At 49.7% G+C, this 16,424-nt stretch overlaps 1 protein-coding gene across 1 annotated transcript; it reads left to right on the plus strand.

The window, feature by feature from the left end:
* The first annotated feature begins 2,664 nt into the window (after nt 1–2,664).
* Nucleotides 2,665–12,684, plus strand: LOC102735529 (L-gulonolactone oxidase-like). Its single transcript, XM_081812903.1, has 7 exons — nt 2,665–2,752; nt 3,064–3,230; nt 4,138–4,214; nt 8,751–8,900; nt 9,727–9,891; nt 11,133–11,223; nt 11,965–12,684. Exons 1-7 carry the CDS (start codon nt 2,665–2,667, stop codon nt 12,091–12,093), a joined length of 867 nt encoding a protein of 288 aa, XP_081669029.1. The 3' UTR covers nt 12,094–12,684.
* Nucleotides 12,685–16,424: the final 3,740 nt, after the last annotated feature.

Here is a 16,424-nt window from a genome sequence, read left to right on the forward strand (position 1 = left end):
CATCTAAATCGGGGTTGGGGGGGCCGGGGGGGGGAACAGAACCTCTAGAACCCTTCATGTCAGTAATGTGCCAAGGGAGGGATTCCTTTGGGACCCAGATGGTTGTGATAGTGCTCCCAGGAAACACAAGTCCGATCAAGGAAGTCCATGATCCTAGGGACCATCCTCCTCGTTAGGATGGTTTGTGGGTCCTGAAGGAGAGAGTTTAATTTACAGTGTGTGTGTAGGGGTGGGGGTCACCGTTCCACCACCATTCAGCAGCCACTTCGTGCTCAGTTAGGGGCGATGGAGAGTCCAGAGCTTGATTATGAATGGTTCATGCCTCTAGAAGCTTATAATTATGTGTGTGAGTGGGGGGCGGGGGAGATAAGTCTTGTTTCTCTCATGCAGGGAGGAAAACAATGGCAGGGAGAGGCACAAAATGTAATGGGGGTTTGACCCTTCATCACTCCATTCTAGGTAGGAAGCTGAAAACGCCATTACATTTATTACTGGGATTCTGGGCAATAGAGTGGGAGGGTCCGGGATGCAAACCATGAGGAGTTGGGGGGTTTTCTCCTTTCCAGTGTCCCAGCCACTCCTCCAGGCCAAGCCAGCAGGCTGTGTTCTTGGCTCTCCCAGGGGGAAGATCAGCTCTGCCCAGAGGCTTCCTACCTGAGAGCCTTTGGACCATGGGTCCAACACCCTGTCAGGATGGAAGTGATAACGACGGGGGCCCTGGGATTTCATCCTAAACTTTTCCTGGGCCTTCAGCATAGCAGAAAAGGCCTTCCTCTTCAAATATGGAGGGATAGGGTACTCCAACATTTTCTGTGCAAGGCATTGTGCTGGCAGCTTAAGGCAAGGGATTGAGAAACTACAGCTCACAGGCAAAATCTGTCTCACTGCCTGTTTCTGTAAATAAAGGTTTATTGGCACACAGCCACGCTCATTGTTAATGTATTGTCTGTGGCTGCTTTCATGCTGCCACGGCAGAGTTCAATAGTTGCAACAGAGACCATATGGCCCCCAAAACCTAAGATATTTCCTATCTGGTTCTTTACAAAAAATTTTGCTGATCTCTGCTCTAGCAGGGGGAGCCAAAGCTGGATGAGATAGTCCCTGACGTACAAGAGAATGTTGCCCAATTTCAGAGACAGACGGAAGCTTCAATAACTACAGTACAGTTCTGGGATGGATGCAATATAGGTAGAAGCCACTTAGAATGGGAGGAGATGGCTTTATGAGGAACATTTCAGTTATATACATCGCAATTCAGGTAAGTCACTTTTCAGGTGCTCAGTGGCCACTTGTGGCCAGTGGCCGTTGTATTGGACGGTGTTCGTGGACGGAGGTCACAGATGCTGAACAAAGTTGTGTGGGTTTTATTCTGTAGGAAATCAAGAGCTGCTGGGGATTTCTGAGCTGTGCTTTGGATGTTCTCTGGAGATGTTGTCTGGAGAGATGAGAAAGGGGGGATATTATGAGGCCAGGGCAAGAGTATGGTTGACAGCTAAGAAGGGCGTGTACTACATCACAGCAGCAGCAGTGGGTCACAAGAGGAAGCTGGGGAGACACTGGAAGAAATACGATAGGGGACCAACGGGTTGGAGTCAGAGTGGGGTGGGGGAGGGTTAGGATGACAGCCACGCCGCTTGAATGCAACAATCGTCCACCCATCCTTGTATCCCTGACTGTACCATGCACTGGTTAGCAAGTCGGGGGGCCTCCCTGACAGTCATGACAAAGACCCAGAATTCCAAAGTTCCACTGCTCTCAGACACGCCAAACTTAAGTTCTAGATGGGTTCATCTCAGTGCTTCATCTTGATTTCACCTTCCTTGCTGATCAGATGTGGCCAGCCTCTCTCAAGCTCACCAAACTCTTTATAGACACTGTATTGACGCATGATTGGATCCAGCCATTTGTCTATGCTAGGTACCAAATTCCCCACAGTGTGTTTGGTCAATAAGTTTTTTTTTTTTTTTCCTGTTTTCCCTGACACTCTGTCCTCCCTCACTCACATGGTGAGTTTCCAGCTTATAAAGTGCTTTTAAATCCATGATTTCCCCTGCTCCTCACAACAGCCCTAGAAGGAAGGAAGGAAGGAAGGAAAGGTATTACTGTCTTCATTCTACAGGTGGGGAGATGCAACCCACAGGCCTCAAAGGGCTTCTGTAAGTTACAGCTAGGGAATTTTGGGGGAATAGGACTTGGTATATCGATGTGTGTGTCCCAGCATTGATCAAATCCAGAACCAAACTGTTCCTTGGGCACGTGCCACATGGTAGTCACTGTACTTGGGAGCTTTGATGTAGATTGTCATTTCGTTGCACAAATGCTCACCTGTTATTGATGGGAAAACCAAAGTTCAGGGTACATGGCTCCTTCAAGGTCATGCAGCTAGTAAGCTGCGGAGCAGGGCTCAAATCCAGAACTTACTCCAAGACCAGTGGTGCTTTTCCTCCACCTCCCAGCTCCCTGTCAAAGCCCCAGTCTATCTACCCTTGTCTCAGAAATTGTCCTGTGTCTGCTTGATGGGTTTTAGGGAGACATGGTTTGTTCTGTGGTGTCATCTCCAGGAGTGCAATGATGAGTCGTAGTAGAGCGGGATTCTTCTGTTCGTTTTATTAAGGATCTGTGATGTGTTAGGCATTATGGGGATAAAAGATGATGGTGACAAGGATGATGGTGATGACAGTGACAATACGGGGGCAGCAACAGCAGCAGTTGCTTACCATGTGCAGTGCTTACCATGTTTGCGACACCATTAGTGAGTTTCATCTTTATACCAGCCCCGACATGGGTATTGGTATTAGTCCCATTTTATAGATGAGGAACCTGAGGCACGGGGATGTTAGGTGCCTCGCCCAAACTCATATGGCTAGGAATTGTTCCAGCCAAGACAAATAAGAAATCATTTCTATCCTCTGAGCTGCGTGGGGAAGTCAACATGCAAAAGGACCATTTTAATGTCCGGCATATTACAAGCCACATTCCATGTCAGTTGACAACGTTAGGACAATTTTAAGTATTTTCTCTTGACAGGGAGAAACTGACGCACCCCCAGGCCCTGACTCCCAGTACTTTCCCACCATCGTCCTGTAACTAACACAGTCTTCCCTTTCTCCTGCCGAGGTCAGGTTCTTAACAACCTGGACAGCCACCTGAAGAAATCTGAATATTTTCGCTTCCTGTGGTTCCCGCACAGCGAGAATGTCAGCGTCATCTACCAGGACCACACCAACAAGGTAGCAACAGCATCATTCCCATCCTTACACAGAGCCTGCAGTCCCCAGGGTGGCTGACATTTGTCATTGTCCCGATGATCAGTGAGGTGTGAGAGGGAAAGCAAGAGTGAACATCACTGAGCATGAGGACAGAAACCGAAACGGTGGGAGGGTGGAAGGAGGAAGGAAAGTTGGCCCATAAGGGTGCAATGTGACCACAGGTAGGGATGTGTAGGAGTGAGGTCAAGGGACAGCCTAGATGTGGGAGAGGGAAGCAGAAGTATTGGCAGGACGGGATAGGATAAGATGAGTTCAAGGCGGCTGGGCTATACCTCTAACCACCTAATACACCTCCACCTTCCCTCCAACACCCCCATCTTTCCCACCCCCAACCGGACAAGTGAAGGAATCAATAGTTTTGTCTCGCCCCTTAGCAAATGGGCTGCTTCTTGGCAGAACACAAAGCCATCACTTAGGATGAATGTTCATGGGACAAGTCAAGCAAAAGCAATGACACTCATTGTGTGTTAGGGGCTGGCAAGGGGTTCGCTGGACACCTGCCTCATGGGCCCAGAAGAGGAGGGACAGATGTACATCTTTGTCTTGTGCAGAATAAATACATACATAAATACACATGAAATGAAAGGGGCACGAGATTTGGCTGTGTCACCAAGAAGTGAGGCTCTCAATTGTCCTGATAGGTGGGTCACCCCCCCCAAACACACACATGCAGCCACTCCTGGGACACATCTCTCTCAAGGGGACACTGTGATGCATAGGTCAGAAGGCAGCCACTGATTCCTACTCCAGAAACCAATAATGCATTCTATGGTAACTAACAAATTTAAATGTATATGTATATGTATTTATATATATATGAAGGCAGCTGAGCTCTGGCCCTGAACTGATCACAGATTCTTCTTCCCAGCCCCCCTCCTCTTCTGCCAGCTGGTTTTGGGACTATGCCATCGGATTCTATTTACTGGAGTTCCTGCTCTGGGTCAGGTAGGAATGCAAGGGTACCTTTTTCCAGTATCTGCTATATGCTATTGAGGATGTGGTCCATCAGAAGAATGACACCCTGGGGACACCTGGGTGGCTCAGTTGGTTAAGCAGCTGCCTTCAGCTTGGGTGGCTCAGTCGGTTAAGTGGCTGCCTTCGGCTCAGGTTATGATCCCAGGGTCCTGGGATCAAGTCTCACAATGGGCTGCCTGTTCAGCGGGGAGTCTGCTTCTGCCTCTCTGCCTGCCGCTCCCCCTGCTTTGTGCTCTCTTGACAAATAAAATCTTAAAAAAAAAAAAGAAGAAGAAGAAGAAGAATGACACCCTGGCCTTTATGCATGTAAGTTGGTTCTGTGTCCTGGGTCTAGATCAGTGATTTTCAACCCTGCCTATACATTCAAATCACCTGAGAAGCTTTTTAAAAAATACCAATGCTCAGGCTCCACTATCTGGCCCCCAGATGATGTAAATGTTCTCATACTGTCCTATTTTCTACCTCCTTCCCAGCCTAAAATCTGTGCTTATGCTCAGGCCCCGTGTCTGCCGGTATACATGGAACTCTGAGCGATGGGGAAGGTTTGTTTCATGGGGCCTTGAATGGTAACTTTGCATCCAGCCAAGACATGGAATGGCGTCATATAATTTTTTGAAATAGTTTATACATGCAAAATAATACAGAAAACATAAAGTATAAAAAATCATGTAATAAGCACCCATGTGGTTACCACCAGCTTAAGAAATGAAACAACACAAATAAAATTGGAGAGCTCTTTGTGAAGTCCCAAATCACAGCCTCCAAGGGATTACCAAGAAGTAATCACCGCCCTGAACTTCATGCTTATCATTCCCTTGCTTTTTAGTTTTATGAATCCTGAAATAATTTGATTTGGTTATTCAGCTTCAATAGTGACAATTACCCATGTTGATATGGATAGCTATTAATTACTCACATTACACTGTTCATGATGTGTTTATCCATACTCAGATTCTATTTGGGTTCTTTCCAGGATTTTTTTTTTTTTCCGTTACAAATGATATTACTGTGAACAGTCTCAACTATTGCTCCTGGTGCCCCTTTTTCTTTTTTTTGTCCTGAGTGGAATTTGTCATGCATGGAATACTCACCAGTGGAATTCCTGGGCCATCGAGTGTATCTTCAGCCTTAATCAGATCCAATTGTTCTCCCAAATCCAATTGGTCTCCCAAGTGGTTATATACCAAGTTACCTCGCTGGGCACTATCAGATTCTCTGTGCTCTGCAAGCCAGTCAAAATTGGAATTGTCAGGCTTTTACATTTTCATGTGACATGTATTAAATAGTATCTTACTGTGATTTTGAATTCTTATTTCCACGCTTACTCATACGGGTGCACAGTTTTTCATTTTATTGATCCTTCGGATTTCTCGCCTGTGAAGCACCTATTTATGTATTTTGCCCTTTTAAAAAATTTGGTGGCTACTTTTTTTTTTTTTTTTTACTGTCCTGTAAGGTTTTATTGATATATTTTGGGCACTCAGTTTTTGTGTTGCAACATCTCCCTGTTTGTGTTGTTTTTCACTTTTATGGCTTTTTCTTTTTTTGATGTGTAGATGTATTTAATGTTAATATAGTGAAATTTAGCCATCTCTTCTTTCACCTTGGGGACTTCTGTGTCTTATTAAGAAATCCTTCCCTAACAAAAGGGCATAAAAGCCCATCAAGGGTGGGACTGATGACAGGACGTGCGGAACTAGCTGGAGTTCTTGTCAGTCCTAGATGCTGGACGCAGCTGAGACCTTCGGCACCGTAGGTCTGCATCCGGGCATCTGGGGAAGAGTTGGCCTCCCCTGGGGTGACACCGCCTGGGACCCACGCTAGGGTGACTAACTGCTTGGAAGGTGTTATGAGAGTGAAATGCAAGCCAGGACTCATTGCATCTGAGCAGGGAAGGGACAGGGAGCCGTGAGGAAGCCCGCCTGGGGGCCACTGCTCCAGCAGAATATGGATGGGAGCGTGTGGAAAGTGCTGGGTGAGGCTTTCTCTCCACCTTCCATCATGGCCTCTCAGCAGCTTTCTGTGTGTGTGTCCAGGGAGCCCGAGCCCAGTGAGCACCCAAATAAGTTGGGCTCTAAATCACTGCTGCCCCTTCCGGGCCTGAGTGGATGCTCTGTGAGAGCTTCGCAGCCTCCGAGCTCAGCCCATGTGGCTCTGGCTTAGCTGCTTCTGGAAACCTGTCCACCCGTCTCACCCTGGCAGCTCTGCAGCGCTCACTAAGCTGTGTGCCCGAAGGGGCGGGAATGAGAAGTGAATAACAGATTGTACTTGGTGGTTTAATGGCTGCTTTCAACAAGACTCACTGTGTCCCTGCAAGGGCGGGGACCTTGTCTGTCCCATCACACTCTGTCCCCAGTGCCCCAAACAGTGCCTGGCACTTACGGGAGGCTCCGGGATATCTGTGTAAGAAACACCAAATAAAGGGGTGCCTGGGGGGCTCAGTCGGTTGGGCGACTGCCTTTGGCTCAGGTCATGATCCCAGGGTCCTGGGATCGAGCCCACGTCGGGCTCCCCGCTCAGCGGGGAGCCTGCTTCTCCCTCTCCCTCTGCCTGCCGCTCCCCCTGCTTGTACTCTCTCTCTGTCAAATGGATAAATAAAATCTTAAAAAAGAAAGAAAGAAAGAAGTGCCAGTTGAAAAGCTTGGTGCCTGTCTTTGAGGAGTTCAGTTATGGTCCGCTGTAAGAGTGATGGTGGTGGCCAGAGCTGACCAGGACAAAAAGGCAGGCTGTCCGTTGGGAACAGGTCCCTGGAGGGCGAGCCAGGGCTGAGGCCAAGCTCAGCTCCTCTGGTTAGAATACCCTGTGCCCAGGGGCCATTGGAAGCCCCACCACGGCCAGGTGGCCTCTGAGACACCAGAGAGCATCTGCCTTGAAACAGACGACATCCTTCTCCCACCCCGCCCCTGCGGCATGTACCCAGGTACCCTTTCTGAGTCCCAGGAAACTTGGCAGCTTGGGACCATGGGAGGAGCATGAGCTATGGATTCAAGTGGACCTGGACTCTGATCCTCACCCCTTCATATTCCTGCTGTGTGACTCTGGGTAAATCACTCAGCCTCTCTGAGCTGTGGCTTACCCATGTATAAAGTAGAGCCTCCAGCAACAGTTGGGTTGTTTGGAGGAGTCAATATCGAGTCTGCATGAAAGGTGTTCCCTAGACCTTACTTCCCTCCCTTCTCACAATAGCTTCTGGTGCCCCATCCAAGGGGCAGGATGCAAAGGCCCTGAGTCTGCTGTTATCTGTACCCCCCGTGAGGTGCTCTGAGCAGCTGGGATGGATTTTTGACAGGCAATGAGATGGCAGGGAAGTGACAAGGGACAGGGACAGGTGTCTGGAGAGGGTACCTCTAAGCAGAAGCCACCCACAGGCAGGGAGAAGCCAGACCAAACCTTGTGACCAGGAGTCTTGAGTGATTCCAGGAGGGCATGAACTACCACTGATGTGATTCGAGCCAGTTCAGCTCGCAGGAGCCCGAGCGGGCAGGAACTGGGTTCATGAACGGGGTGCCTGGACAGGCTCCCGCAACCAGCCTCAGGGCCTGTGTCCCCTTTGGGTATGTATCTAAAAGAATTGAAAGCAGAGACTTAAAGAGAGATTTGCACACCCATGTTCACAGCAGCATTATTCACATTAGCCAAAAGGTGGAGGCAGCCCACGGGTCCGACATGTGGTCTCTACCTACAATGGCATGTTACTCGGCCTTAAAAAAGGAAGTTTTGACACAGGCTACATACATGGATGAACCTGGAGGACAAGATGCTGAGGGAAAGAAGCCAGTAGCAAAAGGCAAATACTGTACGATTGCACTTGTGTGAGGCCCCGAGAGCAGTCAAATTCATGGACACAGAAAGCAGAATGGGGGTTGCCAGGGGCAGGGGGACAAGGGCATGGGGAGTTGTTTACTGGGGACAGAATTTCAGCTTTTGCAAGTTTCCGGAGATTCACTCCACAACAACGTGAATATAATTAACACTGCTCAGCATCACACTTAAAAATGGCTAAGATGGTGAATTTAATGTGAACGTATTTTTTGCCACAATTAAGAATGAAAAAAAAACCCAAACACTGAAAACAAGGTAGTCGTCAGTGACAGAGTAGGGCATGCCTGTGGGCTATCCAGAAGGGGCTTCTAGCAGGGTCGGAAGGGTGACGTGGGGACACATCTGCGTCCCCAAGAAGGTTTCTGAGCTCTGGAGAAGGGGAAGCGACAGAGTCCGTAGAGGAGGTTTGTAAGGAACTCAGCCTATGGTTTGTAAGCACACCGCTGGGACTCACTAAATGCTGGATAATAGGATTATCTTTTTTTTTTAAAGATTTTATTTTTCAGAGCGCACAAGCAGGGACAGGGAGAAGCAGGCTCCCTACTGAGCAGGGAGCCCGATGCAGGACTCGATCCCAGGACCCCGGGATCATGACCTGAGCAGAAGGCAGACGCTTAACCGACTGAGCCGCCCAGGCGCCCCGATAATATGATTATTTATTGCCCCTCTGTGCTGCCCCTCCAGCTCCTTCCTGCCGGGCCTCGTGGGCTGGATCAATCGCTGCTTCTTCTGGCTCCTGTTCACCAGGAAGAAGGAGAGCAGCAACCTCAGCTACAAGATATTCAGCTACGAGTGCCGTTTCAAGCAGCACGTCCAGGACTGGGCCATCCCCAGGTGGGGACTGTGCGGGCCAGGCTGCAGGGGGTCGGGGTCGAAGAGACCCCCTTGGGTCCTTGCCACAGCCCCGGCACATAACACTGTCAGCCAGGTTTCCAGTCCTACCCATTATCAGTAGGGGGCACACTGGAGGCTGAGTCCCCTTCTGGCACCCTTGTACCTAGCCGTTCTTCCTGTGAGGGGACACCAATCGCAGAGTGCCCTCTGTTCTCCTGTCAATCCCTCTCCAGCCCCGAGGGTGGGTCCCAGCATATGGGCTTGGAGTGTGGGCCTTCCTGCCCAGCTTCTGGACAGAGCCCGCCTGGCATGCTAGGGGCAGGTACTCTGCCGTTAGAGGGATGCCCGGTGAGGACCTAAGCTAGGTCTATAGCCCCAGAACTCATGACAGCTTTGTCTCAGACTGGTTCCCTCCCTCTATCTCTCTTCAGGAAAAGGGGGTGATGGTGCCCAGGGCTTAGGGGATGCCCCTGTCACTGCGTTGAAGGCCTGAGGCATTACTGTCCCAGGGGGGATATTAGAACAAGTGGAAGTATTAGAATCGGATTTTGTCAGAAAAGGAAGAGGCCTGGGGTGTGGGACAGCTGTGGCCAGACACCCAAGGGGAGCCCGGGACTGGGTGGGGGTCCAGGGCCGAACCAGGAGCCATAGCAGCTCCTCAGGAGACACATTCTCAGGCTCTCCTTAGCAGCCACCGGCGTGGGCCTCCTTCCACGCAGGGAGCCCCCGTCCCCAGCGCGGGCTGGGGGGCCTGGCAGAGCCCTGTGTGAGGGCTCCCGGAGACCCCTCCCTGAGGTCTGGGTTCTGTCCCCCCGGCCGAGTGCAGAGAGAAGACCAAGGAGGCCTTGCTGGAACTGAAGGCCATGCTGGAGGCCCACCCCAAGATGGTGGCCCACTACCCCGTGGAGGTCCGCTTCACCCGCGGGGATGACATCCTGCTAAGCCCCTGCTTCCAGAGGGACAGCTGCTACATGAACATCATCATGTACAGGTGACCGGCTCACTGGGAGCGGTGGGGCTGGGGCTGGGGTGCGGGAGGCAGCCCCTCCGCTTTGGAAGGACCCCTCTGCTCACCCATCTTTCAGGCGTGCGATCTCGTGTGCTTACACTGGTTGATGGTTCTGAGAGCCTGGAACGCTGTGTTGAGAAGGATTCTGAGGCCAGGTTTAGGTTTAGCAGAAAAGAGGATCATGCTGCATTTGAGCTGTCTACCTGGATGCATTTGCCCATCCGGACCACCACCTCCAGGTGCTGTGCAGATACCGAACGCTCACAGCGGCATTATCTTTTTCCTAGTTAGTTATACATAGCAGTCTCCAGGAGAAGGCTTACGGACACGTGCACAGTTCAAGAAGTTCATCTCTTAAAAAATGTCCTGTAAAATGTGTCTTCCTTCTGCCTCCTCTTCCCACCTGTCATTGATAATAGCCCTCTTCTGACCTCGCAAAAGAAAAAATAGCTTTTGCCCAGCTTGAATCTTACTATGATGTATTTCTCCAGCTTGTAAAAACCTCAAACCTAGAGGATGTCTAAGGGAAGATGAAAGAATGCACTGTTCCAGAAAGGTGTCATGAAAAGCCAGAAGAGAGAGTTTTGGAAAGATGCATTGAATGGGAAGCAGCTTCTTTCACTCAGGGACAGACTTCTGGCTCAACCTTACCTGCCTGTCCCTCTGTCTGTCTTCTCCGTACCTGTGAATGCAAATCAGAAGTGAGAAAGTTGCCATGGGTATGCATCGTGTTTATTTGAATTTTGAGAAGTTTTGACTTAGACTTTTTCTGTCAGTAAGTCTGACTTGGTTGGGCAGTGAGGACTGACTGACTAGGTGATGAGATTTTCTCTCCTCTCCCTCTCCCTCTGCCCTTCCCCCATTTTCTCTCTTACTCTCAAAGGAAGGAAGGAAGGAAGATTTCCATGGCATTAGAAAAGAAGATGGCATATTTTATATGTTACACCATAAAGATGTGTTCGTGTGTATGTATATTTAAACTCATGGTAATTTTCAATGCCAGCTATAAAATATGTGAGAGAAAGCAACCCTTTATGAAATCCCTCTGGTGATGAGCAATGAGCAAAAACCCTCAGGTTGCACTGCTGTCCATGTCCTGTGGGCTGAGCCACCGGCTTGATCTCTAAACCACATGCTGGGCCTGGCAGGGAGAAGGTACCACATTACTGTGCTGGGATGCTCAGGGCAGGGACAGGGCCTCACCTCCTTCTGCTCCCCACCAGGCCCTATGGCAAGGACGTGCCCCGGCTGGACTACTGGCTGACCTACGAGACCATCATGAAGAAGGTCGGGGGCAGGCCCCACTGGGCCAAGGTAGGATTTGCCAGCGAGAGGCTCACGGGGCCCTCGGCCGGGCAGCTGCTATGAGCTGGGGGTTCCCAGAGGGTGCCTCTCTTCCCTGGTCCTCGGCCTGCCCAAGGCTCAGAAATTGGGATCCAGGGGCTGAGCGAGTCACAGGAAGGAAGGGTTCTACCGCATTACCCAGACCCAGCTGCCCCCTGCATCCATGTTCCAACAGCTCAGTACTTGGTGTACTTGGTGACAACTCCCTTGGAGTGTTCAGAGAAATTTCTCATCCTAAATTGCATTTGATTCCCGTAGAAACCCCATGAGCAGGATAAGGCAGGAGTCCGTGAACCCCTTTAACAGATAGGGAACTGAGAGTCTCTCAGAGATGATGAGACTGACTTACTAATTAGCAGTAGAATTGGGACCAGAGCCCTCTCCACTGTCACACTGGGGGGTGCCAAAGGGAATGCAGAGTTTCATGTAAACACTGTAACACCTTCCTTCTTTACCTTCCCAGAACTTCCTCTCTCCTGTTTGGGTCTCTACATTACGTGTGTGCGCCCACGCGTGCATGCCTGTGCCTGGGTATGTGTGTGCACACGCGTGCACGGGTAGGTAGGGGTGCATTTTGCATGCCTGCCTGCGTGTGTCCGGGGATAGGAGTGTCGTGTATGCAGGTGTACAGACTCAGGGTTGCCCGGTTGCAGCCGCACTGAGATGCCAGCCCCAGGGAATAAGGCCAATTGTGTCTGGTTGCTTCCACAGGCCCACAACTGCACCCGGAAGGACTTTGAGAAAATGTACCCAGCCTTTTCGAAGTTCTGTGCCATCCGAGAGAAGCTGGACCCCACCGGGATGTTCCTGAATGCGTATCTGGAGAAGGTGTTCTACTGAAGCAGAAATGAGCCCACCCCATCTCATCCCTCAGGCCCACCTCCAGTGAGGCTGAAGGCTCAACGTCCCACGGGCCTGGAGGGGAGCAGACCTCTCTCTGCGGGCCCTCTGCTGCCGACCAACCCCAGCCATGAGCCTGGATCTGCGCAGGGCTCCTTGTTTTCCTAATTTCTATATCTTCACAACAACCCCTCGCAAAGAGCACCCAAGTCTCCATGGACTTCATTTATATGCGGCAGTCCCTTTTCCTGAACCTACAGTCACCACATTCTGTTTTCCCAGAAAATAGAGAAACCCCAAAATGTTACGCTTAAGAGGTTGGGGATTCGGTCATTCACGGGTTCCGCCTTCCAGCTAGGGGTCTGTGACTCCCGGGCCCCTAATAACATGTGTTTGGGCACAGTTGTCGTGTGTACTTCCTCCTACACCTTTGAGGGTTTCTCAAGTGCTCTGGGGCTGCCCTCTTCCAGTTTCTGTCTGTCCACCTGACTTCCATCACCTGACCTTCAAACGTCTATTTCAGGGGATGTGTGGGGAGTGGGCCTACTCCTCGCCTTCTTTAAATAAAGACCAAGAATTATTCACTCTCTGCCCCCCACCTCTTCATCTCCACGTTATTCTTTGGGAACAGGAGCCTCACTCGTTTCCTGGCTTCCCTCCAGAGGTAATGGTCTTGGGCCTGCCTGGAAAATGTTCTTCATATCCTTTTACAAATTTAGTTCCAATTGGCCTCTGACCTATCAGCCTCTGGGGCCATTCTTTTGTGAATATTCACTGAATATCTACTAGGGTGTCAAGTGCTTTGGGGAATTGACAGGACAGTAAAACAGTTCCTGGCCTCAAGAAATTGATACTCTAATCTCAAAATTCAACAACCAAAATGTTTAAGTGGCCAAAGGACTTGAATAAACACGTCACCGAAGATTTCCAAATGGCCCATGAGCACAAGAAAAGATGCTCCACTAATCATTAAGGAAGTGTAAACAAAAACAATGAGATATCACTTTATACCCATTAGGATCATTATTTAAAAAAAACAAGTGTGAAGGGCGTGGGAAGAACTGTTGGGCTTCACTGGTGGGAGCATAACCTGGCGCAGCCATTCTGGAAAACAGTATGGCGGGTGCTCAGAAAATTAAACCAGAGTTACCACATGATCCAGCAGTTGCACTCCTGGGTATATGCCCAGAAAAACTGAAAGTAGGGACTTGAAGACAGATTTGTACAGCATGTTCAGCAGCATTCACAACTGTCAAAAGGAAGAAGCGAGCCAACTGTGCACAGATGAATGGATAAGTAGAATGGGTAGTATACACACAGCAGAGTAGTGGTCAAACTTGAAAAGGAAGGAAATGTTGACAGGTGACAAGATGGATGAACCTCATGGGCATCATGCTAAATGAAATAAACCAGGCACAAAAAGACACTGTGTGATCCCACTTAGCATAGATTCATAGAGCTGGAAAGTGGGAATGGGGGTTGCAGGGGGCTGGTGGTGAGGGAGTGGGGAGTTACTGGGGACAGTTTCAGTCGTGGACAATGAGAAAGTTCTGGAGATGGACGGTGGTGATGGTTGAATTAAGCTTAGGGTCCTTCTGAGCACCACACAGGTCGTGCCCTCCCTGGCCCCCCCAAGTGTGTATGACAGGCGTGACAGCTCGTTTTATGTTGTCAACTAGACTCCAATACTGAGTTATTTATTTTTTTTAGCAATTTTTTTTTAAAGATTTTATTTATTTATTTGAGAGAGAGAGAATGAGAGACAGAGCACGAGAGGGAAGAGGGCAGAGGGAGAGGCAGACCCCCCGCCGAGCAGGGAGCCCGATGCGGGACTCGATCCCGGGACTCCAGGATCATGACCTGAGCCGAAGGCAGTCGCTTAACCAACTGAGCCACCCAGGCGCCCCGTGAGTTATTTAATCTAGGTATTGATCTGAAGATGTTTTGTACATGTGGTTAATACCTACAATCAAGTGACTTGACGTAAAGGAAATTACCCTAAAAAATGTGGGTGGGCCTTGTGCAGTCAGTTGAAAGACTTAAAAGCAAAAATTGAGGTTTCTGGAAGAAGAATGAATTCTGCCTCAAGAGTTTCTGAGTTTCCAGACTGTGGGGCTGCCCCACGGATTTCAGGCCTGGGAAAATAATAGCCGACTTCTTGAATGGGTATGAACTGTGCACTGGTTCTGTTTCTCCAGAGGACGCTGACTGATACATAAGGAATGAGTAAAGTTAATAAAAAGAAAAGCATAGCAGGCAAAACTCTGAGGCTTTGGAAATCCAATCACTCTCAGGTTCTACAGAGGAGGAAACCTAGGCTCAGAGAGGTGAAGGAATTTGTCCAACATCACACAGCAAGTTAGGAAAAGCAGTGTCTTCAAACCTTTCAACTGAGGTCTGTCTTGCAGCCCTACATTTTTGAGAGTTTGAATTTCATTTCTATTTTTTTTTGAATTTTATTTTTTTGAATTTCATTTCTAAAATCTACAGATGTTGCATTCTATTTCATTATGTAACTGTGTTTTAAAGTTTTGAGTAATATTTTACTTTCCAAATCTTTAAATGACATTTCCGCTCTAGGAAAGAGTGGCACGTTTGTTCTGCAGCGGGAGAAGTACACATACTGAGGGACACACAGCGCAATGTCTTAAGTCTGAAACCTTGAGATGCAGTAAAACTTCAAGTCCTGGAATGCTAGGGCAAAAGAATGTTGTGGAAATAGACTTTCTAATTATCCGAGAACTCAGATGTCTTTTCTGGCTCAGGCTTTTGATGAATATAATTTACTCTTCCTTTGATTTGGGATCTTCGGATGCCTGAAGGTCATCCTTCCCAAAAAATTATCATTGCAGAATCCTTTCGATATTGAATGTTGTGTCCCGCAAGCCATAAATTGGGCTCCTGAGGGCATCGCTGATACAGATCCACTTTTTCTCTCCTTCCCGATTTCCTCCTTGCCACTTATGTCTCAGATTCCCACTGGCTGGCCTCTCTTCTCTCCCAGTGGAAGCCTCAGGTCGCAGAAGCCAGCTCTGCCTTCTGTGGCAAACACTCTCATCTCAAGAGATTTGGAAAATCACAGGTGCTGAGGCCCCAAACCTGTGCTCTGACGCTGGGCTTCTAACAGTGGACGGTGATTGCCCACACCATCTCAAGAGACAGATGGAAGGTTGAGGAATGGCGTCTCCCTTGGGCCCCTGGGAAGCTACATTATGACACAACATCAGGGCCACCGTTGGGCCATGAGGGCTCTCGAGGTTAAATCTGGGGTGCGAGCTCACCAGCCAAAAGAAAAGGTGCAAATCTTACCAAGTGGAGTAATTGAACTGTGGGCGGCTTCTCCCCTCGGGGTGGCCACCTGGCCCCTCGCCCCACAGGGGCACAGCTGAGAATGGGAGGGGTCCGCGTGAGCTCTGGGGGTCTCAGAAGGGATGCACCTCCGCCCAGAAAGTCTCCCCAAATGCAAAGATGTGAGACATTTAAAGGCCCAAGACAGATGCCCCCTCACTTCACTTGCAGGAGTCTCTGCACGGGGATAACGCCAAATTGGCTGAGTCAACCTGGCCACCTGCATGGACAGGGGCAAGAAGATAGACAAGGGGGTGCATAGGTAGGGCTGACTTGAGGGAGGGGACAGCGAAGCCCACCCGCCTGGCCGCCTGGCCGATAGAGCTGCAGCAGAACTGGTCCTTCTCTCAGGGTCGGCACGCACAGTCAGCCCCAGAACAGGGACTCATGGCGCCCCCTGGTGGCAGCTGTCCGGAACCAGCCAAGGTACCCAGGTGGAAACAAAGCAGCCTGTGCCTGGCCTACACAGGGGTGGCGGGCTAGTCCCCAACTTTAAAGGGGCCAGGAACACCACAGGGAAGGGAGCAGACCCTGAGGGAAGGGAGCCACTGGGGGGTTGCTGAGAGGGAAGGGTTCTCTATGCAACCCTACGTTTCAAATTTAGAAGAGGTATCTGGGCACCCTACAAGGAAGATCTCACTTGTAGGTCTCCAGTTACTAAAATGCGGCCAAAGGCAAGAGCTATCCAAGGAAGGGAGAGTGGAAGCTGGAAAAATAGCTACAAGCACCCTAATCCCAAGGGTCCTTGAGGGACCCCCCCCCCCGGACTAAAAGGGAAGCAATGCAATAAGGCAGGGTCTGAGCAAAGCTGTAAAGACTGCCTTATCTTGGTTTTGACCCTGGTTTTCTCCCCCATGTGGCAGGTCCTTTCAGAAGATCAAGTGACATCTAGACATTTCCAGAAAATTATCAAAATGTGTTTTTGGTTTTTTTTTTCACTTTTGACATCCACAAATGAATGTCTTTACACACGCAGAGCTGGC

The sequence above is a fragment of the Leptonychotes weddellii genome, chromosome 2 (genome assembly GCF_054177405.1).
Source record: "Leptonychotes weddellii isolate Sample4059 chromosome 2, ASM5417740v2, whole genome shotgun sequence".
Lineage (NCBI taxonomy): Eukaryota > Metazoa > Chordata > Mammalia > Carnivora > Phocidae > Leptonychotes > Leptonychotes weddellii.